This window comes from Pogoniulus pusillus, chromosome 13 (genome assembly GCF_015220805.1).
Source record: "Pogoniulus pusillus isolate bPogPus1 chromosome 13, bPogPus1.pri, whole genome shotgun sequence".
Classification (NCBI taxonomy): domain Eukaryota; kingdom Metazoa; phylum Chordata; class Aves; order Piciformes; family Lybiidae; genus Pogoniulus; species Pogoniulus pusillus.
In genome coordinates, this window is record NC_087276.1 from 4,872,065 (window position 1) to 4,898,130 (window position 26,066).

The 26,066-nt window shown below is 46.9% G+C and overlaps 2 protein-coding genes across 13 annotated transcripts in view; one reads left to right on the plus strand and one right to left on the minus strand.

The window, feature by feature from the left end:
• The window catches only part of AGFG1 (ArfGAP with FG repeats 1), a 40,709-nt gene extending 35,156 nt beyond the window's left edge, over nucleotides 1–5,553 (plus strand). For 3 of the 7 annotated variants that reach the window (XM_064152817.1, XM_064152815.1, XM_064152820.1), the window contains 4 exons: nucleotides 878–925; nucleotides 2,918–3,076; nucleotides 4,337–4,428; nucleotides 4,765–5,553. In XM_064152817.1, the coding sequence (XP_064008887.1) occupies nucleotides 878–925; nucleotides 2,918–3,076; nucleotides 4,337–4,428; nucleotides 4,765–4,824 (359 nt within the window). In that variant the 3' untranslated portion in view covers nucleotides 4,825–5,553. The remainder of the gene's footprint in view (nucleotides 1–877; nucleotides 926–2,917; nucleotides 3,077–4,336; nucleotides 4,429–4,764) is intronic. The other 4 variants (XM_064152818.1, XM_064152821.1, XM_064152816.1 and 1 more) reach the window with 3 other exon arrangements.
• On the minus strand, nucleotides 705–26,066 carry SLC19A3 (solute carrier family 19 member 3). Of its 6 annotated transcripts, XR_010304426.1 has the most exons (10): nucleotides 25,949–26,066; nucleotides 22,871–22,997; nucleotides 19,639–19,838; nucleotides 13,267–13,370; nucleotides 11,390–11,546; nucleotides 9,427–10,246; nucleotides 8,929–9,121; nucleotides 8,326–8,467; nucleotides 6,204–7,616; nucleotides 705–1,101 (listed from the first exon to the last, which is right to left on the minus strand). XR_010304426.1 is itself a non-coding variant. In XM_064152822.1 (9 exons), the coding sequence occupies exons 5-9, from the start codon at nucleotides 11,537–11,539 to the stop codon at nucleotides 7,494–7,496; spliced, it is 1,428 nt and encodes a 475-aa protein (XP_064008892.1). In that variant the 5' UTR covers nucleotides 11,540–11,546; nucleotides 13,267–13,370; nucleotides 19,639–19,838; nucleotides 22,871–22,997; nucleotides 25,949–26,066; the 3' UTR covers nucleotides 4,764–7,493. The 6 variants fall into 6 exon arrangements, 5 of the variants coding, with proteins under 5 accessions (XP_064008892.1, XP_064008895.1, XP_064008893.1 ...); XM_064152822.1 differs by lacking the exon at nucleotides 705–1,101 and having other exon boundaries at nucleotides 4,764–7,616; XM_064152825.1 differs by lacking the exons at nucleotides 705–1,101; nucleotides 22,871–22,997 and having other exon boundaries at nucleotides 4,764–7,616.

Below are 26,066 nucleotides of genomic sequence, written 5' to 3' on the forward strand. Positions count from 1 at the left end.
TGCCAGTCTGCTCATTCAGTCCAGTGGGTGGAGTTCTTCATTAAACAAGCATAACACTGATGAATTACTTTAGTTTTCTGTGGGAGCATTCTGTAGAAGCAATTCCATAGACAATCACCTTTTAAAAAGGCAAACTTGTGCTTTGCTTTGGAACCCCTGACACATGCATTTAGATTTCTAGATGATGCTCATTTTCCTCTCCAAAAGCACTGCTAGATTTTGGCACTTTTTAGCAATTAATTGGGATTCCACAGATTTAAATCAGCTGATGTCTGCATTTTGAGAGTTGTGCTTTGCTCAGTCTTTCTTAGGCAGACTGAGTTAAACCTGGCAGAGGTAAAACTGAGCTCACTCATGTTATTCACTAAAATGAATTGTGTTTTCAGTCCCTTTTGAGATACCTGACCAAGTTTTTAAATGCACAGTATTTAGTGTCTCAAATGTTTGTTTTTCTCATTTTAATCCTATTCCTAACTGTGCTGTTTTGGATCATCATTAATATCTTTAGATAAATTGATGGCAGCTTTACCTTCAGCTGCTGCCCTTGGCTTGCACAGCTACCAACCTTGTGGCAGCTAGGCTGATGTTATGTTCTAGCTCAAAGAAGGTGAATGAGTAAAAATAATACTGTATAAGACTGTAGCTTGTCTTTTAATGCTAAGCTTTCTTTCTGCATGAACTTTGCTGGTTTCTTACCTAAGAGATCTGTTTTGCAGTGTTTACTTCTACTGGTTTTCTCAGCATGACAAGCAGTAGATTAAGCTATGAACAAACTAGTACATGTATATGTGTATATTGCTCTGTATAACTAAGACATTACTGTTGAAGAGTGTGTAAATGATTTGACGTTGTCTGGTCTCTTTGTGGCTTCCATAAGGCCTCTCAGGAGCAATGCACTCTCACATATTTCCTCAGGCTCACTTTGGTAGGTCGCCACATTTGGTCTCAAGTTTCTTGTGGCTAGTTGTTCTTGCTTGTCCGAGCTCATTGATAGCTATCTGGTTCTCTGCACGCAGAATTTCAGCAGGCTTTCCAGCTTTTAAACTGGAGGGGATGTGGGCATTTGGCAGCTGGGACAGGGGAGAGAAGAGCACACGCAACCTGCAGCAACAAAACAAAACCATTATCAATGTCCTCCATGCTCACAATAAAACACTGACAAGTTGAGTGACTCTTAAAGGTTCTACCAGTGGTAGCTTGATGCCTTTTGGGATATCCCAAGTGTGTTCTACCAATGGTAGCTTGATGCCTTTTGGGATACCCCACGTGTGTTCTACCAATGGTAGCTTGATGCCTTTTGGGATATCCCAAGTGTGTTCTACCAGTGGTAGCTTGATGCCTTTTGGGATACCCCATGTGTGTTCTACCAGTGGTAGCTTGATGCCTTTTGGGATATCCCAAGTGTGTTCTACCAATGATAGCTTGATGCCTTTTGGGATACCCCATGTGTGTTCTACCAGTGGTAGCTTGATGCCTTTTGGGATACCCCATGTGTGTTCTACCAGTGGTAGCTTGATGCCTTTTGGGATACCCCAAGTGTGTTCTACCAATGGTAGCTTGATACCTTTTAGGATATCCCAAGTGTGTTCTACCAACGATAGCTTGATGCCTTTTGGGATATCCCAAGTGTGTTCTACCAATGATAGCTTGATGCCTTTTGGGATATCCCAAGTGTGTTCTACCAACGGTAGCTTGATGCCTTTTGGGATATCCCAAGTGTGTTCTACCAATGATAGCTTGATACCTTTTGGGATATCCCAAGTGTGTTCTACCAACGGTAGCTTGATGCCATTTGGGATATCCCAAGTCTGTTCTACCAATGGTAGCTTGATGCCTTTTGTGATATCCATAGTCTCTGCACGCTTCACTGTGCTGTTTGCTCTTTTAGCAAGATTTCTTGTTGAATAGCTTCTTTGCTGCCTGAGAGCAGTGTTGGTACCTGAGATTTGTGTGTGCTTTGTCAACAGTTCACTTGTGTATAAAGTCTTTCCCTTGAGTACTTCTGGGGTAATTTTTTTCCAAATTATTAAGAAGATCCATTTATTAAATGCATATTTTTTAAACAGTTGAGCTTGCATAAAGATCTTCTGATGTTTCAACAGAAACGCTGTCTGTCACTGAACTAGAACAAAATGCCTGGTGTGTGTACCATACCCCCTCTATGTGCTGCTGCTCCTTCCAAGAATTCCTCTCAAAAGACTGAATAATGGTTTTGTTGCTACATTTTTACACTTGATGTACTGCTATTTATTTGCTGAAGGCATGTGGAATTGCGTATGAGCTGTGTGATCATTACCAGAAATGTTCAGCAGAGAATCAGATGAGAAGTTCTGGGTGGTGTTATTTATTGTTCTGAGTTGTCCCTCAAGAGTAAGAGCACTTGCAGTAGGAACTTTGTGTGCAAATACTTTGCATGGTGAGAATTTCCTTTGAAGTGATGCTGAGGATGGGATGGAGTAAGGGGATGCATGTATCCCATGTGATTTGGTTGTTGACTTTTAATGAGGCCTGAAGCAGGAAGATCTTTCAATGCTTTTCTCAGAAGGAGAAAACAAGAGGGGTTTGTGCTGCCTGAAAACGCTTGCTTCTGATGTGGACAAACTTCTACCAGGAAAACCCTGGAGGAAGCATGTGATCATACCATAAAACATTTCCTTCTCCAAGTACCTGAATATGCTGGATCTAGGACATTTTAAATTACTCCATTTCTAAAGTGCCCAAGTAAATTATGTACTTATCTGGTGGTCAACCAAGCTGTCAAACCAGCTCAGTGGCTGTGGGAGTTGAATCTAACTTCTCTGCAGTCACTGAAGCATTAGGAGACTTTAAGAAACTTGAAGTGGCTTTATAGTAATTAGTCTCGTGAAAACAAGTGACTTCTTGCAAGTAACAGTCCTAACTTTTCTTTGCCTGCCAGCAGCAACATTTGGTACTGCTTCCATGAGCATGCCTGCAGGATTTGGGACTCCTGCCCCCTACAGTCTTCCTACTAGTTATAGTGGCAACTTCCAGCAGCCCACGTTTCCAGCCCAGGCAGCTTTCCCTCAACAGACTGCTTTTGCTCAGCAGCCAAACGGTAAGTTTGTGTGCTGCACATAATCCTGTTAATAAATGGAAATGTGGAGAGAATGATCTCTCCATGGGTTAGCAATAATGGGCATATATTTATTCATGGTTGGCATATATATGGGGGTACTGATAGATAGTAAGCTGAAGATGAGCCAGCAGTGTGCCCAGGTGGCCAAGAGAGCCAATGGCATCCTGGCCTGCATCAGGAACAGTGTGGCCAGTAGGACGAGGGAGGTTATTCTGCCCCTGTACTCAGCACTGGTCAGGCCACACCTTGAGTGCTGTGTCCAGTTCTGAGCCCCTCAATTCAAGAAAGATGTTGAGTTGCTGGAAGGTGTCCAGAGAAGGGCAACAAAGCTGGTGAGGGGCCTGGAGCACAAATCCTATGAGGAGAGGTTGAGGGAGCTGGGCCTGTTTAGCCTGGAGAAGAGGAGGCTCAGGGGTGATCTTATTACTGTCTACAACTACCTGAAGGGAGGCTGTAGCCAGGTGGGGGGTGGCCTCTTCTCCCAGGCAAGCAGCAATAGAACAAGGGGACACAGTCTCAAGTTGTGCCAGGGGAGGTATAGGCTGGATATTAGGAAGAAGTTCTTCACAGAGAGAGTGATTTCCCATTGGAATGGGCTGCCCAGGGAGGTGGTGGAGTCACCGTCCCTGGAGGTGTTGAAGCAAAGCCTGGCTGAGGCACTGAGTGCCATGGTCTAGTTGATTGGTTAGGTCTGGGTGCTAGGTTGGACTGGATGATCTTGGAGGTCTCTTCCAACCTGGTTGATTCTATGATTCTAACCTAATAACACTGTTGATGAGGGGTTCCCAGCTCTGTTCTTGCTGACTTGGCTGTGTGCAATGACATAACCAAGTTTTTACCATAATGTGATCCTGAAGTTGCAAGTATTCCTAGACTTGGAATTAAATGCCAGAAAGGTTGGTTGCTTGTCTTTTTCAGTGTCTGCAGCTGATTGTAACACATTCTCTTACCTTAGAGAGTGCAGGCAAGAGGAAATTGGAAAGTGCTTCCCCCTAAATTTAAATGACAAACAAGCATTGACTGAAACGTGAATGTAGCAGTTGGGAGTAGATTAGCTCCCAACAATTGAAACCAAACACAAAGCCCAGCTGTATGGTTTCCACACTTAGATTCTCGACAGTGCTGAAGTGGGGCAAATCCTTCTGATGGTGGAGGCCACGCTTCCACTAGTGGGAGCTGCAGCAGAAAACTTGGAAGACCTGTTACTAGTATTAACATTTTTTCATTTCTCTTTGCCAGGAGCAGGTTTTGCTGCATTTGGCCAGGCAAAGCCTGTAGTAACTCCTTTTGGACAAGTTGCAGCTGTTGGAGTACCTAGTAACCCTTTTATGGTGAGTTGTTGCACGATGTTAACTTCTGTCTGAAAAAGTGTAATCTCTACCACTTGGAGACACAAATCTTAAGGGGTTGGGGCTTTTCCTTGCTTGAAATAACCTCCTAAATATAAGCCAGTGCTACAATGATACAGTATTGGTAAGCTTTTCAAATCAACTTGTGTTCCATTCTTTGGCAGCAGTGCCGTTTCAGAGACCAGCAAGGAAAAAGCTGCAACATAAGCAACACATTTCCTAATTAAGTTGTTTTCTTCTTTCTCCATCCTGCGTTTGTGACTTACAAGAAGGAAAACATCCCTGAATACTTATTTTCCTTCTTTCCTTTTCCCCCAGGCTGGTGCACCAACGGGACAATTTCCAACAGGAAGCTCATCAACCAATCCTTTCTTATAGCCTTATAGACACTTTACCCAAAAGAACTCTTACGTGGTCACATAACATCTCTGCGCCTCTTGCACTGTTGTCTCGTTTCACTGATATTAGCTTTAAACACAAAAGAAATCTTTAAGAAGTAAAAATAAAAGCCTGCATTGTGTACCTTTAAAAAATAAAAAAGGACAAAAAAAAAAAAAAAGATGAAACCTTCTTCACATAAAATACACAAACCCCAAGGAAGTCAACCCCCCCCACCAGGTAATAACGTGCAAACCAGAGGGCTGTGGTAACATCCTTGAACCTGCCAGCTGGCAGGTGAAGAGTAGCGGTATCATGTGTGTTGAAATTGGCTAATAAGTTATTGCAGATACCACATTCATTATGCTGCAGTACTGTACATATTTTTCTTAGAAAATAGCTATTTGTGCATATCAGTATTTGTAACTTTAACACATTGTTATGTGGAGGAAAAAACAAATGTTACTGGGAAATAGATCAGCCACTTTAAGGTGCTGTTGGATCTCTTGGAAGGAATGAACTGCGTCAATTCTAACCTGTTGGCGTTGGAAGTCACAAAGTTCAACTGAAGGTTTGTTCATTTCTCAAAACGTTTTCCTTTCCTAAGAGCTCTTCTATTTATACATGCCTAAATCTCTAATGTTAGAGGGATACCTGTCTGCATAATAAAGCTGATCATGTTTTGCTACAGTTTGCAGGTGAAAAAAAAATAAATATTAGAAAAAGCAATTGTGTAGCATTGTTTCTGTGGAGTAGCAGTGAGTCTTGCTCACAGATGAGTCCTCAAAGGTGATGTGCTGTAAGGTGAGTAGTGAAGCTTTACATGTTCCTGTGCCTCACCAGGATATGGTTTTGTCCTTGAGTTGGAGCTGGCTGTCCTAGCTCAAGTAGAGTGAGCCGTTGAACAGGAAGATGTTTGGTCACCCTGGGTTGTTGTGACTCAACTGCTGGGTAATGAAGGATGCTGGAAACTCAGGAACTACCTCCTCAGTAAGTGCTAGCTGCAGGAGGGTAATGTGGGTAGTGGTTTTTTATTTACTGGAATGTTTCTTGCTATGCTGGGAGGGAATTTGCAGATGTGTGGTGGGGAAGGGGTCTGGCTTCTCTAGTCTGTAGTAAAGTTAAGAAAACTAACTGCACCAGAGTAATTGGTGACTGTGTTCAGAGAAGTTCAGGTGTAATACTGGAACTAAGCAAATAATGTTAAGATACTGTGCATGCATAAAAGGTTTCTGACCAGCTGGAGAACAGAATTTTAACAGCTTACAGGATAACAGAATAAATGATCAGGTTGACACTTTGTTTTTTTTTGAGAAAAGGATGTCGAAGGCCATGAGGCAAAGGTGGGAGTTCCTGAAGGTAAGATCTTTCCCTCTTACCTGCTGGAGTGCTTGAGCCTGTTGTTCCTCGTGGAACTGAACAGTCGTAACTGCCTGTAAAAACACTTTGTGTGCCAGTGCATTTGACTGCTGTTGCCTGCCTGTGGTTGGAAGTGTCGTGGTGCCTGCTTCTTCCTTCTGGAGTTTTTTAAGCTTTGGAGATCCTAAAGCAGGGGGCAAGTGGCTTGTACAACAAGCTGCTTGCAGCAGGAGTCTTCAGTTAACTCTCTGTGTCCTGTTGGTGTACTTAACCCAGATTGAAGTCTGTTTTTTCCCTCCTTACAGGGACTGCTGGCTGGAGTCTGATGTACAGTGAAATTCTCAGGGTTCTCTGGAAAGTCCCCTAAACAAATCCCCAACCAGCATGTTGGTGGTGTCCTTTCTGTCACCACTGTGTTTTGGCATAGTATAAATGAATAGCACTTCCCTATGACCAACTTTACCTAGTTCAGGATAGTAGCACAAATGTAATAGAGGGGAACTGCAAGGGCTCAAAAGGGCCTGTGGAATACTTAGACCTGCTTATTGTGAGCAACAGAGCCAAATCAGCCCAATGTCTACTCAGTGAGATGGGAATGGGAACGGGAACAGTCCTACCATCCCTTGAGGTCTTCAAGAAAAGACTGGATGAGGCACTCGGTGCCATGGTCTAGTTGACTGGTTGATTCTATGATTCTTCACCTAAACTGATGTTAGTGATTCTTCAAGCTGCAGTTGTGCTGTTCAGCATTGTAGTTTCCCACCTTGGAAGGTGCAGAAGTGGTGCTTTTGGGAGGGGGAAAAAAGCTTACTGCTGTTTGTTAACTTGCTTTGAAGATGCCTGTAACAATTTCTATCTGGAAAAAATCTTCCTAAAGCATCTGTGGCAAGCTTTCCAGTGCACCATCTTGCTGCTATGGGGCAGCTGCTGCTTCACGTCCCCTGGGAACGTTTGGATGTTGTGTCTGTTGCTAAATGGTCTTTAATAGAAAGAGTGGAAGTTCAAAGGCTGTGTTTAAGCTGCGGTTTGGGTATCTGTATGTACTTGTGCTTGCTGAGCATTAATTGAGGTTTGTGTGCCACATCACTGGACTTGCTAAAATAGAAGGTTGGTTGAGCATTGTTTGGTGTTAAAAGTACAAGGGAAGAAAATGAGGAAATGACATTGTGGTGCTGGCAAACTCCTTCATGTAGCAGGCCCGTGCCAGCTTGGTGCACCACCAGCTAGTTCTGCTTGATGAGCACGGTGCTCCTCCACATCCAGGTGATGCATCCTCTGCAGGGCTTCGTGGTGCTGCTTTGTCTCTGATGTTACTGGCTGGTGCTTTCGCCATCCACACCTGTGTTTATGCATTTGGTGGAGATCATGATGTATGCACTTCTGATCAGGAAAACGCCAGCTATGACTGTGAAGTAGCTGCCGTAAATGAGAAACTGTGAAAAGAGAAGGAGTAGAAGGGGTCTAACTGCTTTTGCTGTTAGCTGATAACCTAAGGAGTGTCCCTCCACTGCTGCCTTTGCTGTAACCCACACCCCAGAATGGTCCCATTTTGGAGTGATTGGAGTTGTCTGGTTGCTTGATATCATCTTTTAGGAAGTTGCAGTTGTTAAGAGGAGGGGGACAGAATGCTCTGTTCTGCTTCCCCTTGCCACTCCATAAGAGGGGAGAACTGCCCTGCCCTTTCCAGCTCTTCTCTGCAGAGATGGAATCTAATGACTTGGACTTCCTTCAGCACCTAAGTTGCTTTAATTTAGAAATGTTATGGGGAATTATGAGATGTTGTTTTTCAGAGATAAAGTAGCACCCAATGACAAATGTAACTCAGAATCATCTGAACAGAAGACTTGGAGCTTGTTTCCTGGTTCAGTTTTGGCAATCAACTTGTGAACAGTAAGCATTTAAATTAAAACCACTCAAGCAGTAAGTGGTGATCTTCTGCTCTATGAAAGTAGTATTCATTGCAAAAATGCCAGATTGGAAGTACAGGAGGACAAGTAGGCTGTGGTAGCTACTGCCAGCTCACTGTCAATGCACCTGGTTTTCCAGTGAGCTGCTGTCCCGATCCAGCATCACCTGCTGTACTCCCAAAGACTGGTCTTGGGGGAGAAGTGGGGGATTGAGAGCAGCACAAGTGATTCTTACCTGGGTGTTGATGTCCAGTTCCAGCCCTTTTGGGTCTACCACGACCACAGTTAAAATGGTCTGAATTGCCAGTGCAACAAAGTTGTTGAAACCAAACATCAGGGCATAGCGCTCCATGCTCAGGGTGACAGCAATCTGGAACCTGAGAGTGAACCAGCAGGTGAACTCGGCAGGAGTGCAAGGGCCTTCACAGTTCACTTGTGTGTGTGAAGTTTGGAAGCAGTTAGATGTGCACAATGGATTCTTCAAAGGATTAACCCTCTGCAGTTGTGGCTATTAACAGCTTCACCTTGACAGAAATCCTTTCTCTGGCTTTGCTGTGCATCCTACTTACTAACAGTAGATGTTTTTGCAAAATCAAGACGGTACATTTGGTCTTTTAAAGAATACTTCTACATGCAGATCACAGAGCAAGGTAGTTTTGAACTTGATTACCTGTTGTATAGGTCATACTTTCAAGCATAATTGTATGTAAACCAGAAATAAGATGTGCTGCTCTCATGACCTACTTAAATCTTCTTTCTAGGGGAGCTTCCATTCAAAGTGTAATAAATTTAAACACCTAACACTGATTTAAATCCTTTTAAGTGGTGTTATACTTACGTGGCTATTGTTATGAGCAACATATAGCATGCCTTAAACACAAGGTAACCAGCATAACATGCCCAGATGTTGTCAGTGAAGTGCATGAGGAACAGAGCTCCAGCATCCATTACTGAGAAAATCCCCAGAGCCAGCTCTCCAGAGAGATCCCAGTTCAATCTGACATATCCAACTGCCATGGCTGCTGCTGAACCTAATTAAAAAGAGTAATTGCAACCTCTGAAACATTATCATCCTTCCAGAGGCATTGCATTCCTGTGCTGATAGACAGAAATACTTTGGCTTTTGTGTTTATGACTGTTTTTGAACTCCACCACCCCCCACCGATGAAGTTGTACAGCAGGAACATACTTTGCCCAGGGACTGTTTGGTGTTCTGTATTGGTGACTTCATGCTGGCTTTGGTCCTTACAGGGGATAAACAGTCACTGAAAACGTTGTTGGAGAATGCCATCAGCACAGAATGGGTTGAAGTAGTTACTAATGGTCTTTAACTCACCTAAAAATGTAGCTATTGCCTCCACAGCCCCGTTGTACACTGCCGAGCTGTGGGAGGGTGCTCTGGAGTCCCACAGCACTTGGATGTAATTCACGACCTGGTTAAAGCCAGCTGTAGCCAGGGCCCACCACAGGGACCAGCACAGAAGCTTTGTGGAGCTGTAGCAATCCTTCAGGTCGTGGCCCAGCTGCACCAGTACCCCCAGCATGTGCTTCTGGGCCTTGGCATTTTCAGCTGCCTGCCTGGATGCTGATCTCCTCTCAGCAGATGCTGTGGAGCTGTTGTCCTCCTGGCAGCTCGATGGCCTGTGGGAGCCGAGTGTGGTGCCAGCTTTATGTGGCTCTGGAAGAGTTTCTGGGAGGTCTTTCTTGTGGAAGAACATGCTCTTGTGGGGCATTGGGAGGAAGAAGGAGCACACAAAGGCCAAGGACACGGAAGCCAAAGTAATGGCATTAAGGTGGAAGTAGGAAACGTGTGCCAGGGAAACCAGCAGCTGTCCCAGCACGGCAGCAACGGTGGCTGCAGCAAGGGTGACACTTCTGCAGTAGCTGGTGACTCTCTGATAGTGGTCGGTGCTGACAACACTGTAGATGTAGGCATAGTAGGCGACCTCGGTGGCCGTCACCAGGCCATAGAAGAACTCCACCAGCTGCATGGCCAGCACTCCCTCTGCAAAGAGAAGCAGGAGCCAGGTGACAATGAAGCTGAGACCCTGGAGGAGGAGGACGGGCTTGTAGCGCACATAGTCTGTCATCAGGAAGACTGGCACCAGGAGTGCAAGGTAGGAGTATGTCCAGACTGGGAGAATCTTGCTGGTCACCTAAGAGAGAATAAAAGAGGAGATGTAAAAAAAAAAGAAAAAACACCTAAAAGAAAACAAAAAAACCCAACCAGAACCCAACAAAAAAACCTCCCAACCTAAACAGTTACAGTGCTGGCCTTGAAGCTTTCTGCTAAGGGTGAGTTTGGCTGACAGGAGCCAGTGTCTGTCCTGCATTTACCTTTGTCTTAAGCTTTTCTGCTGCAATCACAACCCTGGCAGCCAATTTTGCTTTGTGCACTTCATGTAAAAGAGGAAAACTCCTCTTTGTCACTTACATTAAAAAATATAGGGGGTGTTCTAAAACTAGGGGGGGAAGAATCCCCCAACACCCCACACTGTGGACGATTTCATTGTAGGAAGCATTGGGCTCAGGCTGTGTGAGCAGGCTCTGCACTAACGTTTGCTGCTGTGCATCAGGAGTGGCAGTAGCTCGTGTTAGCTGGCTGTGGCTGTGCCAAGGTTGTGTTTCCCAGTTATGCCCTCAGTTTTGTAAATCAGTTACTTATTAACTTTGTCCCCTTAGCACCAGCTGCTTCAGGACTTGCCTGACTACAGAGCAAAGAAAGGCAGTGCATGCTTTTGTCCAAAAAAGCCTTTTTTTTTCCTGTTGAACATGAGGCAGACCTTCACAGGGCAATGACTGCATAAACCTGCCCTGTAAGGTCAATAACAATATAACAGGGGAGGTTTGCTTGGTGTTTTTAGGGTCTGCAATCACTGTCACTAACCAATTCCACTATTAATCTAAATAAACCTAGGTGTTGCTTCTCCTCTAGAGTTGAGTGAAGAGGAACTAACTGAAAATGCCATCTACTAAAACAACCATCAAAGTGTTTTTGTCTATAGAATGTAGGGACTTGAGTTTTGACATTCTGCAGAAGAGAAGACTCATTGTTTTGCAGAAGCATCTTAAACATGAGTCATTCAGTTGCTGCTGTAACACATTTGCTTTTGGAATGGGCTGCCCAGAGAGGTGGTGGAGTCACTGTCCCTGGAGGTGTTCAAACAAAACCTGGATAAGGCACTTAGTGCCATGGTCTAGTTGATTGGCTAGGGCTGGGTGCTAGGTTGGCCTGGATGATCTTGGAGGTCTCTTCCAACCTGGTTGGTTCTATGATACGTAAGAGAACAGTTACCTACCTCTTCAATTGTTAGGTTTTTGTCTGGCCCTGTTAGATAAGGAGTGAGAAAAGATTCAGATGGCCTCATGGTGGAGAAAAATCCATTGGCACAGATGATCAGTGTGGGATAAACCCAGCTGTGGCCTCCGATTCCCTTCCAGCAATCCATAGTTCACCTGAAAGAAAAGGTAGTGAAGAAATGAGTGCACCAGGAGTTCTGTAAAGATGCTCTTCACAGCTGGTAGAAAGTCATCTGTGAGTTTACTCATTAACCCTTCTTCAGCTAGTGCTGCTCTCATGGAACCAGGTGCTTATGGCAGATGCAGCTTGTAAATGAACAGCTTGGATCAAGGTGCACCGGTGGCAGCAAATTTCTGCCTCAGTGGCATCTGTCAAAGGTTGTTTTTAATGACATGCTTAAAGAGTCTATTGCAGCACAGGAGTGAAATACCATCCCTGTCTCATTTCAGAACAAATGAGCAGGCAAACTGTGATGAAAGCTCTTTCTTGACATGCTGTAGGAGACATTCTCCTGTTGATTAGCAGTGTGGGAAATGAGTGGGACCATTTATTCACCATTCCACTAGCTTATCTGCTCATGGCATTGCTTTGACTCAGAAAAGAGGAATTCAGGCTTGGCTTTGCATAACTGATAATCAAAAGGAACAGCGTGAGACACTTGTTTCTTCTCTGTGGCTGGCAGAAAAAGAGGTCTAGAGAGATTTGGGGGTTTTAAGCTTATTTTACTTGTTTTGTTCCACCATTCCTGGAAAACAAGTGAAACCAACTTCTTAAATGGAAGGCACAGCTGTGATTTAAGCTTAATCCAGCTGTCATGAGATGTTTCTCTTAGAATGCTGGATTTTCTTTTGCAGCAGGCACTCTTTAAATGTAGTTCTGCTTCTGTTGTGAGGTTGCTGTTTAATGCTAGGCTGTAATGTGCACATGGTTTTCGAGGCAGGATTCCTGTGACCTTGGAGAAATGAGCCCAAACTTTGAAACTTCATTTTAAATGATTGTGTCTGGTTGTCATCTTCCAGTTACAAATCACTGCATATCCATATAGCCTGTATTATCTTCAGCTCTAGATTTTGCTTGAAAATATTCCAGTGTATCACAGCATATTAGGGATTGGAAGGGACCCAAGGAGATCATCAAGTCCAACCCCCCTGCCAGAGCAGTACCACACAATCGAGCACAGATCACAGAGGAACACATCCAGACAGGCCTTGAAAGGCTCCACGGAAGGAGACTCCACAACATCCCTGGGCAGCCTGTGCCAGTGCTCAGGGACCCCTACAGGAAAGAAGTTCCCCCTTGTATTGAGGTGGAACCTCTTGTGCTGCAACTTACACCCATTGCTCCTTGTCCTGTCCTAAGGAGCAAGTGAGCAGAGCCTGTCCCCCCCTCCTGACCCCCAGCCCTCAGGTGTTTATAAACATTTATTATATCCCCTCTCAGTCTTCTCCAGACTAAGCATCCCCAGGTCCTTCAGCCTCTCCTCATAAACCATGTCCTCCAGTACCTTCACCATCCTCGTAGCCCTCTGCTGGACCCTCTCCAACAGATCCCTGTCCCTCTTCAACTGGAGAGACCAAAACTGAACACATTATTCAAGATGAGGTCTCAGCAGAGCAGAGCTGAGGGGAAGGAGAACCTCCTCCTAATACACCCCAGGATCCCATTGGCCTCATTGCCCACAAGGGCACCTTGCTGTGCCATGGGTAACTTCTTAGCCACCAGCACTCCCAGGTCTTTCTCCACAGGGCTGCTTTCCAGCAGATCACCTCCCTGCCTCAAAATAAAACTCTATCAAACCCTATGCATCAATCTTGTCTTGCTTCTAAATGCACCAAGCCAGCCCCCTTCTGAGTACCTCTAAAGGCAATGGGTTACCTGCCCAAGTTTGAAGTTGTTCTGCACCTGCTGTGCTTTGTCTGCAGTTTCTTCCTGGGCTGACTTTGTCTTGTGGAAGAGAAGCCAGAATCTATCTGTTAGGACTGGAAGTAGTTAAGAAATGTTCATGTCTTTGCTTCCTGGAATTTCTTTCTAAACTTGAGAAAAGTCTGTTAACATCAAATAAACAATGGATCACAGCTCCCCTTCCTTGTGGAACTTACCCACAGGGTGTGCAGGGAGCGCAGAGGAAGCTTCTCCTTCGCAGGTTTTATCGATCGACTGAGTTCCAAGATGGAGCTTTAAGACTCACAGTAGCTAATGATTAATAAAACCTGACAGGGCAAGGATGTAATTACTTGATTGTGGTGTTCTTGTAATAAACACCTTTAAAAGCTCTGGTCTCCCACTCAGGAGTAAGGCACAGCCCCCAGTTTGCAGTCTGGGCTGATGCTATGCCTCTCCTTCATACAGCATAGTGGCCACAGGAGTGTGAGGCTGCTCCTCTGCACTCTTCAGCAAGGTCAGAACAGTGAGCTGGGACATGGGGTACTGCCCATTGCTGGCCAGAAATTGCACCTATATGAGGACCAATCTGCTACTTCAGGGCAAACAAAGATAATAAGCTTCTAAGCTAGAAAGTCAACCCTAAACTTATTTGTAGAGATGCTGCTGCATTAAATTCTTCCCTTTTGTGCTAGTTTGAGGCTAGCTGGAATGTTTTTAGTGAGAGAAATTAGATTATAGGCTGTGAAAATGAAGTAATGGTCTACTGCACTCATTGGCTTGCTAGGGTGTCTAAAAACAAGAGCATAAGCACAGATGAGACAGTGGATCTCTGTCACAGCTGGTGCCTGTACTTTCCTCCTTGGGCTGCTTCTGGGTGACTGACCCCTCTGCTTTCTAACCCCCCTGGCTGATCCTCCAACCTCACCTTGCACATAAGGTAAACTCCGGGGTAAAGTGGAGGGCTGGAAAGGAGGTGGAAGGGTGGTTGGGAGCCCCTTCCTAGGGACTCAGGTTTCTGGGAGGGCTGTTGTGTTTCTGGATTACTTCTAACTTGTCTATTTCTGTCTATAGCTGTAAATATTGTAACTATCTGCTTGTATACTGTGCTAAACTGTGAATATAAAGCTTCATTCCTTAACTCTCAGCCTCACTGAGTCTAGTCTGGGTGATTTAATAAGAGTGTGGGAGAGTAGGTAACACCCAAACTGTCACACCTGTGTGTGAACATTTCTCTTTTCAGGTTGGACTCCCCATGTTTTCCAAGCTTTATCAGAGGCTGGAGGTGACCTCGAAGCCTGTTGGTGGGATATGTGTTGTCACACAGGAGCAGATGCCCTATGTGCTATCTACATCAGCTTCCTGACCTGGGCAGAGCATGGTCTTGTTCTACAGGTATGGAGATGTCTCACACACCTTCATGTGTGCAGGGAAGCGAAGCTTGCCTCTGCATTTCATCCTCTTTGTTTGCCAGTGGCTTCTGAGAAGGGCCATGGGAGGATGCTGCTGGGTAGGTCCATAGGTCTCCTGAGAGGTGGCAGCTGAGGAATGCTTCTTGTGGAACCTGCCTGGTACATGGTTAATTTCTGCTTGGTTTGAATTCAAAGATGTAATATGTGTGTTGCCTTGTTGGCCAGGACCAGCCTTACCAGCTTGCTAGGTTGCACCCTCATGGAGGACTTGTGTCCCCAGATGTGCTTCAGCTAACCCAGGTGTGCTTCAGATGGAGTTGTATTTAGTGGGGGTTGTAGCTTTTTGGAGCAATGTGCTGATATCTGGAGTTTGATATTACCATGGGATGCTTTAGTGTGCTGGGAGAAAGATAAGCACTTAATGCTAAAAGCTGTAAGGATTGGTTCAGTTTCCTTTTCCTGCAGAACCAAAGCCTGTGGTTCCAGCCTTGCTTGTAACTTGCCCAACCTCCTGTCTTCTCCTCAGCTTTTCCAGCTGCATTGGTGTCCTGTTTTGAGTTAAACCAGAACTAACTCTGTTCAGAGATTACCACTGTTCTGTTTGGAGCCAGTTCACAACAGAGAATGCTCCCAAAGTGCACAGGAGTAACAAAAAAGCCTAGAAGCTGGGTTTATTTGATCAAATCCTACCAATTGCCCTGCAACATGAACCAAACTGCTTCCCTTCTGGCTGCTCTTGCCTCTGGGCAGTTTTTGTAGTGAGAATATGTGACACTGTATGGAATGCATACATTGGACCACTCAGAGCTGTTGTCTCCACAGCAAGTGCATTCCCTGTGAAGGCTGAGTGTTTTCTACATCTAACCAATGAAAAACAGGTATTGGAAGCCAGAAGCAAACAGCAGTATGGCAATAACTCTCAAAGGATGGATATCATTTATATCACATTAAGCATTCACTGTGCCAAAGAATTTTTCATCTTCTCTTTTTTCTTTAATGTCCTGGACTGAGAGTTCTTTGTGCTGCACTGAATTTGCTATAGGACTTGATGTCTCTTGATAAGTTCCAAGATGCTGACCCTGCCAAATCATAGAATTATAGGATCAGCCAGGTTGGAAGAGACCTCCAAGCTCATCCAGTCCAACCTAGCACCCAGCCCTAGCCAGTCAACCAGACCATAGCACTAAATGCCTCAGCCAGGCTTTTCTTCAACACCTCCAGGGACAGTGCCTCCTCCACCTCCCTGGGCAGCCCATTCCAATGCCAATCACTCTCTATGGCAAGAACTTCCTCCTAACATCCAGCCTATACTTCCCCTGGCACAACTTGAGACTGTGTCCCCTTCTTTTGTTGCTGCTTGCTTGGCAGAAGAGACCAACCCCACCTGGCTACAGCCTCCCTTCAGGGAGTTGTAGACAGCAATGAGGTCTGCCCTGAGCCTCCTCTTCTGCAGGCTGCACACTCCCAGATCCCTCAGCCTCTCCTCATAGGGTTTGTGTTCCAGGCCCCTCACCAGCCTTGTTGCCCTTCTCTGGACACGTTCCAGCACCTCAACATCTCTCTTGAATTGACCAAGATTAGTGCACCTCCCTTATTTGGCACTCAAAAGCATGCAGTACTTGCTTTTTGTTTCAGTTACATCTCTTTCTGGATATTCCTCTTAATCTGGAATTTTCCTGTGTGGTATCTGCCAAATTCCTGCACATTGCAGTTCCCTGGGGTTAGCCCATATTACTCAATCCCTTTTTTTCTCTCTCATTGAAACAGGAAGATGCTCAGTCCTGAATTTAGTTGCACACAGAGCAGTGAAGAAGCAGAGCTCTGCCATTTAGTTTTGACTCTTGAGTTCTTGCCTTTGGGGCTGAGGCTGCCATGCAGTTGGTACAGTGTTTCTGTGGCAGTTTTCAAATATGGGCCAAACTACTGCTGTGGGTTAGCAACACTTCAGTCAACCTGCTCAAGAAGGGTGTGCAAGTCTTGCTTCTCTGCACCACTGCTTCTGACATGGGCTTTTACTTCAGAGGGGAGGAGCCCATCTCTTTAGATAGGAATGTGTATACTGCTGCAAACACAGTTCCTTCTTCCCTGGCTCAGGGCAAGGTGTGTGCTATGTAGGTGGACCTTTCACCCATGTCCTTGGTAACCACTTGCCTGCATCGTGGACAAGAGCTGGATGAACTCTGGTCCTTGCTGCTGAGGACGCCAGGGTGCTTGCTCTGTTCTTGTCTATCAATAACTGCTATGAAGCTATTTATAGGCATTTAAGCTAAGGCAACTAATCTTTCCCTCTTGACCCAGCAGCATTTCAGTCATCTCCTGACTGGCAGAGGTGGGGAAGTGCTGTAGTCACAGAGCATTGTTGTTCAGGCTGTGATGTGCAAGCATTTTGCACTGTTGTTCCACTTCCCCAGGAGAGCCTTGCCAGGTTAGTCCATCTGCCTGATGCCTACAGCCCTGTCATACAGCAGGCTACAGCCTGCTCTTTTGATGTGTGCTCAGGTGCTCTCTGCAAGGGCCTGCTTTGTCTCTTTGCATCTGCTTGTGATGAGTGTGCCAGTGCATCCAACCAAGAAAATCCCAGCTAGGACTGTAAAGTAGCTGCCTTAAATGAAAAACTGGGAGAGGGAGAGAAAAAGGTAGAACATCTAAACAGAAGCATGTTAGGAAAGCACTGATGCTTCTGGAGGTGTCAGAGGCTCTTGTTTTGTTTACCTGTCCTCTGGCACAGTTTGTGTTCAAGATTTACTTGGAAATTAAGCAATCCCTTCAGCTTTTCCAACAGATAGCAGGCCTTTGAGGAAGGAAGGGCTGCCCCTTGCTTCCAATCCTGCTGCATTTTAATGAACATTGGAGGGGTGGAAGGAGTAGGAAGAGGATTTTTTCCTATTAGCCCAAAATGTAGAAGTAGCTTCATTACCCACATTCTCATGAGTTGTGTGAATGAGTCTCAGTTGGTCATTTCCAGCTGTTCTGTGTATGCTTCAGTGCTGTTACCTCACTGGCTTCAGTAAATGCACACTGGCTTTGTGTTAGTGTTTCCAACAACAGCATTGAGGCTACTGTGAAGTTGTGCATGCTACCTAGAATCATAGTATTAAGCAGGTTGGAAGAGACCTCCAAGATCATCCAGTCCAACCTAGCACCCAGCCCTAGACAATCAAACAAACCATGGCACTAAGTGCCCCAGCCAGGCTTCTCTTGAACACCTCCAGCGACAGTGACTCCACCACCTCCCTGGGCAGCCCATTCCAATGCCAATCACTCTCTCTAGGAAGAACTTCCTCCTAACATCCAGCCTAGACCTCCCCTGGCACAACTTGAGACTGTGTCCCCTTGTTCTGGTGCTACTTGTCTGGCAGAAGAGACCAAACCCACCTGGCTACAGCCTCCCTTCAGGTAGTTGTAGGCAGCAATGAAGTCTGCCCTGAGCCTCCTCTTCTGCAGGCTGCACACCCCCAGCTCCCTCAGCCTCTCCTCACAGGGCTGTGCTCCAGGCCCCTCACCAGCTTTGTTGCCCTTCTCTGGACACCTTCCAGCACCTCAACATCTCTCTTGAACTGAGGAGCCCAGAACTGGACACAGGACTCAAGGTGTGGCCTGAGCAGTGCCTCCTGAGCACAGGGGCAGAAGAACCTCCCTTGTCCTGCTGGCCACACTGTTCCTGTGCCAGCCCAGGATGCCACTGGTTCTCTTGCCCACCTGGGCATGCTGGTGGCTCATGTTCATGCTACTGTTCTTCATTTTAAAGTTGAAATTTGTAGCATTTAATTCAGTCTTTAACCTTTTAAAGTAACTTTCACATTCTCCGTGTAGAATATCTACATAGCTTTAGCCTTCTCCAGATCTCTGGGAGTAGAAAGCTGCCCCAGCTGAGACTTTATCTGGGGAAATAACAGTCAGGACATTTCAGCTGACTCCAACATGAATGGAATTGGGATGATTGAGCTCAGGGCTGTTTTGAGAGACATCTCACTCCAGTTAAGTGCCCAAACTACCAGCAGAAAACTCTCTTGTGACATGGAAGTGCAGATTTGGTTTGGTCCTGAGCTGAAATTAGAAAGCTAAAGAAGCACTTGAGCTAAAATAATTGCAATCATCTCAGTTGTGTCTGCTGGCCTTGACCTCCCCTAACAGCCCATGATTATGTTGATGTGGCATCTGAAAAAAACAGCCTGAATTTTTGGGCAGAATGGGTGGCACTCGTGGTTAGGCAACAAGAGCTGGTCATATAACAGGGCCTGATTATGTTCTGGTGCCTTCAAAGGGGCAAAGCTCAACATCTGTAATCCCAGCTGCTGTGTTGCAAGGAATGACATGAGGAAAGAGGAATGTTTCCTGATTGCTAGAGCAAAAAGGGACTTTAATTGCTCTCTGGCAAAGAATTCTTTTTCTTGGTGTGATAGTTTGGGTGTTCCCTGCCCCCCCACTTTTGAATTTACCCAGACTAGTCTCAGCCTGCTCTGGGAATATAAATGAAGCTATTTATATACAAGCAGATATTTACAGTATATACAGTCCTATACAGAAATAGACAAGGTAAAAGGTAATACAGAAAACACAACTCCCCTCCCAGAAACCTGAGTCCTCAGGAGGGGCTTTCAACCACCCCTGCACCTTCCCCCTGCCCCTTTCAACCTTACCCCAGTCCTAAAGAAGAATAGAGGTTCAGCCAAGAGGTTATGAAACAAAGGTGGGTTAGGCCAAATGGAAGGTGAGGTTAGGGAGATGCAGCTCAGTCAGAAGCCCAAGGCAGAGTGTGACAAAATGGCCAGAGTGTTATCTAATGTGTTCCTTTCTTCTTCAGCAAGACTCTGAGGGGAGTAGACCTCACCATTGTTTTCCTTTCACAGCCTATGATCTAGTTCTTCACACCAAAACATTCTACCCTGCTTCAAACTAGCACACTTGGCATTGGGTAGTACTGCTAAATAGTAAGTTAGTTGATGGTCCTTACCTGACTTTCTATGTGCAGTCCCAGGCCTTTGGAATCCACAACTGCTGTAAGAATGGTCTGGGTCACCATGGCAATGAAGCTGTTGAAGTCAGACAGCAGGACATAATGCTCCACAGCAATCTAGAACCTGCTGGGTGGCCAACAGTTAGTTCACACATAGAAAGCTGTTGCTCTGCTTGGTTGATGAAGAGAAATGATTCCTGCAGACAAGATATCAAGAAGAGAGTAAATGGTGCTTCATTTCTTTGCTTTCCTCTTCATTATTTTGCTTTTGACAATACAGTAGCTTGGTCTCCTGAGGGATCTGAATTTCTGTGTCCAATGTTCTTTTGCATTCCTTCTTTACACCATGATAATAAGGGATATATTTTTATTTATATATATATATATATGAAGGGATATATTTATATATATATAGTTAGGTTGGGGAATGCTTGTAATGGTTTAGGGCAAAAAAAATCTAATCAAGAGGTTAAACTGAACCAGTAGGTTAGCCTGTCTATTTTCCCAGCACAGAAGTGAGGGAGAAGTAACACATCCAGGGTTGAGACCGAAAAAGTGAGATAAGAATAGAGTTTAGTGATCAAAGTCAGGTCATCTGAGTACAAAATACATAATTACCTTAGCCTATTTGCAGAAAAAGTACAGTGCAAAGCAGCAGCAAGCAGGCCAAAAGCCCAAGCAACAAACCCATTCCCCCATCCCTCTTTGCCCTGCTGCCATCCTGGTGGAAGAGCCCAGATGCAAAAAGGCAGAGCCCAAAACCAGTAACCAGAACAAGAAGGTTCTCATGTTGAAATCTTAACTTCAAGCCCTTTGCTCCAGCCAGCACGTTGGTTTTTGAAGCTGGCATGCCTGCAGCATGGTATGAATGACAGCAGCAGACTCAACTCAACCCATGCCAGTGTGCTGTGCCAAATTCTTCCTGCAGTTCGTGGCATGTGCACCGTCAGGCTGATCTAGCCAGAATGTGGTCTTGAAGGCTGGCTGTCAGGGCAGGTCCTGCCTAACCAACCTGATCTCATTTTATGATCAGGTTCCTGCCTGGTGAATGTGGGGCTGGCTGTGGATGGAGTCTACCTCGACTGCAGCAAAGCCTTTGACACTGTCTGCCACAGCAAGCTCCTGGCACAGCTGGCAGCTCGTGGCTTGGACAGACTCACTCTGGTATGGGTCAGGAACTGGCTGGAGGGCCAAGCCCAGAGAGTGGTGGTGAATGGTGCCACATCCAGCTGGCAGCTGGCAGTAGTGGTGTGCCCCAGGGATCACTACTGGGCCCAGTCCTGTTCAGTATCTTTATTCATGATCTGGACCAAGAGATTGAGTCCAGCATCAGTAAGTTTGCAGATGATGCCAAGCTAGGAGCAGCTGTGGATCTGTTGGAAGGTAGGAGAGCCCTGCAGAGGGACCTGGCCAGGCTGGATGGGTGGGCAGAGGCCAATGGGATGAGATTGAACAGGGCCAAGTGCAGGGTTCTACACTTTGGCCACAACAACCCCAAGCAGCACTACAGGCTGGGGACAGAGTGGCTGAGAGGAGGCAGGAAGAAAGAGACCTGGAGGTACTGATAGAGAGTAGCTGAAGATGAGGCAGAAGTGTGGCCAGGAGAGCCAATGGCATCCTGGGCTGGCTCAGGAGCAGTGTGGCCAGCAGGACAAGGGAGGTTATTCTGCCCCTGTGCTCAGCACTGCTCAGGCCACACCTTGAGTGCTGTGTCCAGTTCTGGGCTCCTCAATTCAAGAGAGATGTTGAGGTGCTGGAAGGTGTCCAGAGAAGGGTAACAAAGCTGGTGAAGGGCCTGGAGCACAAACCCTATGAGGAGAGGCTGAGGGAGCTGGGGGTGTGCAGCCTGCAGAAGAGGAGGCTCAGGGCAGAGCTCATTGCTGTCTACAACTACCTGAAGGGAGGCTCTTCTCTGTGCTAGTTTGAAGCAGGCTAGAATGTTTTGGTGAGAGAGAGTAGATAATTGGCTGTGAAAGCCAGCAGTGTGCCCAGGTGGCCACTGCATGTGTGTGCTCAATGGCATCCTGGGCTGGATCAGGAACAGTGTGGCCAGCAGGACAAGGAAGATTATTCTGCCCCTGTACTCAGCACTGCTCAGGCCACACCTTGAGTGCTGTGTCCAGTTCTGGGCTCCTCAATTCAAGAGAGATGTTGAGATAGTGGAACATGTCCAGAGAAGGGCAAAGAAGCTGGTGAGGGGCCTGGAGCACAGCCCTGTGAGGAGAGGCTGAGGGAGCTGGGGGTGTGCAGCCTGCAGAAGAGGAGGCTCAGGGCAGAGCTCATTGCTGCCTACAACTCCCTGAAGGGAGGCTGTAGACAGGTGGGGTTGGTGTCTTCTGCCAGACAAGTAGCACCAGAACAAGGGGACACAGTCTCAAGTTGTGCCAGGGAAGGTCTAGGCTGGATGATAGGAGGAAGTTCTTCCTAGAGAGAGTGATTGGCATTGGAATGGGCTGCCCAGGGAGGTGGTGGAGTCACTGTTGCTGGAGGTGTTCAAGAGAAGCCTGGCTGGGGCACTTAGTGCCATGGTTTGTTTGATTGTCTAGGGCTGGGTGCTAGGTTGGACTAGATGATCTCGGAGGTCTCTTCCAACCTGGCTGATTCTATGATCCACTGCTCACTTTGTGTCCTCTGTTCCAGGAGAAAGGAGAACTGCTTCTGTGTTGTGCTGTTTCCATTGCCTTCAGTAATAAAGATGCCCTGTGCTTCATTTAATTCCAGCCTAGGTAAGCATTCAAAGGCCTTCTGGTAATTTTTCTCTTATGGTTATTTAGAAGAACAAAACTGCCCTTATTAGACATTGAAGTGTCCTTGTCTTTATGTCCTATGTCTAGTCATCAGTGATCTCTGAGTCAGCAGAGAGATGCCTGACTGTAGGAGGTTGAACCCTTCACAGAACCTTATAAAGTATCTCCTGCCCCATTGAGGTGAACTTGAAGGAGCAGTAATGACATAGGCAGGTTTACTTTCCCTGCTAGATCACACCCCAACGTCTTGGGCAAGTTCTCAGCAGCACACTGAAAACCTTGCGGTGCTGCCAAATCACAGTGATACTTTTTGCTAGTATCACTTGTGTGGTGTGGGCATCTGAGGCAAGAGAAGTAGCATCGCCCTGAGCTCAGGAAGCATTGGTTTATGCAAATCTCTGTATCTTGGAGTGACTAAAATGATTTTTTTTCCCCCATCTTGCACAAACATTTCCCTAGAGAAAGATGTTGGAGAAAATTACCTTCTTTTAGTGTGCAGCCTTTATGGGAAATGCTGTCTCTGCAAGCTGATGCCTCTGGAGGGATGGAGAAGCTGCAGGTAGTCTGCACGACTTGTGCACTGGTAGGGTGGCTCTGGGTGTCCCAGTCCTACAGAAAAACAGCACAGCTTCAGCAGTTTGGTATAGCAGAGAATGAAGTGTTGATGCTCAAGGAGCAGCACAGAAGCTTTGTGGAGCTGTAGCAGTCCTTCAGGTCGTGGCCCAGCTGCACCAGTACCCCCAGCATGTGCTTCTGGGCCTTGGCATTTTCAGCTGCCTGCCTGGATGCTGATCTCCTCTCAGCAGATGCTGTGGAGCTGTTGTCCTCCTGGCAGCTCGATGGCCTGTGGGAGCCGAGCGTGGTGCTAGCTTTATGTGGCCCTGGAAGAGTTTCTGGGAGGTCTTTCCTGTGGAAGAACATGCTCTTGTGGGGCCCTGGGAGGAAGAAGGAGCACACAAAGGCCAAGGACACGGAAGCCAAAGTAATGGCATTAAGGTGGAAGTAGGAAACATGTGCCAGGGAAACCAGCAGCTGTCCCAGCACGGCGGCAACGGTGGCTGCAGCAAGGGTGACACTAGAATCACAGAATCAGCCAGGTTGGAAGAGACCTCCAAGCTCATCCAGTCCAACCTAGCACCCAGCCCCATCCAGTCAACCAGACCATGGCACTAAGCCTCATTCAAGTTTTTCTTGAATACCTTCAGGGATGGTGACTCCACCACCTCCCTGGGCAGCCCATTCCAATGCCAATCACTCTCTCTGGGAAGAACTTATTTGAAACAAGCCAGAAATGTGCACATCCCTCCTGACTGCATCACTCCAGATGAGATGGGCAGAGGCTGCCCTTACAGGGAGTGATATAGGATATAAAAGCTAGCAGGTGTTAGGTATCTGCTACCTTCACACGGGGCTAGCACCTTTGATACTGGTCTGGTGTGCTGAGGAAAGAGTGCAGATAGATCCCAGGGAGCTGCTGATCTGTGTGCCCGACTGACACAGGTTACACAGCAAACACGACCTGAGCCGGTCTCTGGTGGGGGCCACTAGAGGGCAAGGTGGCCCCAGCAAGAGTAAACGTGTGCGGGAGGAACTGGAGACCTACTCAAAGCACTTGAGGGAAGCAGCCTTTCTGCCCCTCTTTCCTCTTCCTCAGGTGTTTGCTGTACAAGCTCCTGCTGCAGCTGTGGCTGTGACAGGATCAGTTCTGCCCCTGCCGGCATCATGCTTGTTTAGTCTACATAATGCTGCCTTCCTCTCCTTACAGACAATAATCAGTAAAGCTTCACAGCATACTAGAATCATTGATTCTGTGATTCTCTCAGGTTGGAAGAGACCTCCAAGATGATCATCAAGTCCAACCTAGCACTCAGCCCTAGCCAGTCAACCAGACCATGGCACTAAGTGCCTCATCCAGGCTTCTCTTGAACATCTCCAGGGACAGTGACTCCACCACCTCCCTGGGCAGCCCATTCCAATGCCAATCACTCTCTCTCTGCCAACTTCATCCTAATATCCAGCCCAGAGTTCCCCTGGCACAACTTGAGACTGTGTCCCCTTCTTTTGTTGCTGCTTGCCTGGCAGAAGAGACCAACCCCACCTGGCTACAGCCTCCTTTCAGGGAGTTGTAGACAGCAATGAGGCCACCCCTGACCCTTCTCTTCTGCAGGCTGCACACCCCCAGCTCCCTCAGCCTCTCCTCACAGGGCTGTGCTCCAGGCCCCTCACCAGCTTTGTTGCCCTTCTCTGGACACCTTCCAGCACCTCAACATCTCTCTTGGATTGAAGAGGCCAGAACTGGACACAGCACTCAAGGTGTGGCCTGAGCAGTGCTGAGTACAGGGAAAGAATAATCTCCTTTGTCTTGCTGCCCACACTGCTCCTGAGCCAGGCCAGGATGCCATTGGCTCTGCTGTCCACCTGGGCACACTGCTGCCTCATCTTCAGCTACTCTCTACCAGCACCCCCAGGTCCCTCTCTGCCTGCCTGCTCTCAACCACTCTGTCCCCAGCCTGTAACAGTGCTGCTTGGGGTTGTTGTGGTCAAAGTGTAGAACCCTGCACTTGGCCTTGTTCAGTCTCATCCCATTGGCCTCTGCCCACCCATCCAGCCTGTCCAGGTCCCTCTGCAGGGCTCTCCTACCTTCCAACAGCTCCACAGCTGCTCCTAGCTTGGTGTCATCTGCAAACTTACTGATGCTGGACTCAATCCCCTCGTCCAGATCATCGGTAAAGATATTGAATAGGACTGTGCCCAGCACTGATCCCTGGGGAGCACCACTTATGCCATGTGAATGCTTGCTGTGGTGCTCAGAGAAAAGCATCAGGAGAAGTGGGGATGAAGAGCGTCTCTAGCAGTGTAATGAAGAACATCTGTGTGCAGCAACTTCTGTTTTGAGCTGTGCACAGTAAGAGGTCAGGTGTCATCAGTCACCACATCCCTCCACTCCCAGCACATGCCGTGTCTGGTGGTTTCTGCCAGACAAGGTGCCCCTGCTCTGTGGATTTACTCTTTGAGGCACCTTCTTTGGGCTGACAGATCAGTCAGGTGAGAAGTTTCCCTCCTGATTTCAGAAGCTGTGCAGGAAAAACCTATAGGGGAAGGCAGTAGGTTGAGGATGTTTTTTGACAATGCCCTTTGGAGAGAGAGAAGTGAGCCTGGCACCCCAGCCCTTTGCTGCTGCACCCCCAGCTGCTGGTCTAACTGCACCCTCTACATTCATAACCACAAACCCCTGACAAGGAGACCTCTACCTTTGTGCTTAAGTGGGAAGGATCTGACTTGTTCCTGTTCAGTCAGCCCTTATGGTCCATCTGTCTCCTATAAATCTAGCTTTGTCTTAACTTTTGGAGAGGTGGTGGGATGTGGTGGTGCCATTCTGCAGCCAACCACTCCTGTTTCTTGTTTCCTCTCTCAGTTCTTGGTTAGTGCCAGAGCTGTCAGTTCTTCTCCCACACAGCCTGACCCTGTTTACAGGTCCCCACAGACCACTCCCTTCTGTCCTCCCTCTTTCCCTTGTCCCTGCAGGTTTTCTGAGTTCCAAAGTTCATATATAACCATACCTTGTCTGCTGGAACTCTTTCCTTCTTCCAAGGGAAAGGTCTCCATTAGCTACTCCGAGCCTCTCTTCTATCTATCCCGTGTGTGTTGCAGCTACTGCACTCTACTTGGGGTTTGTGC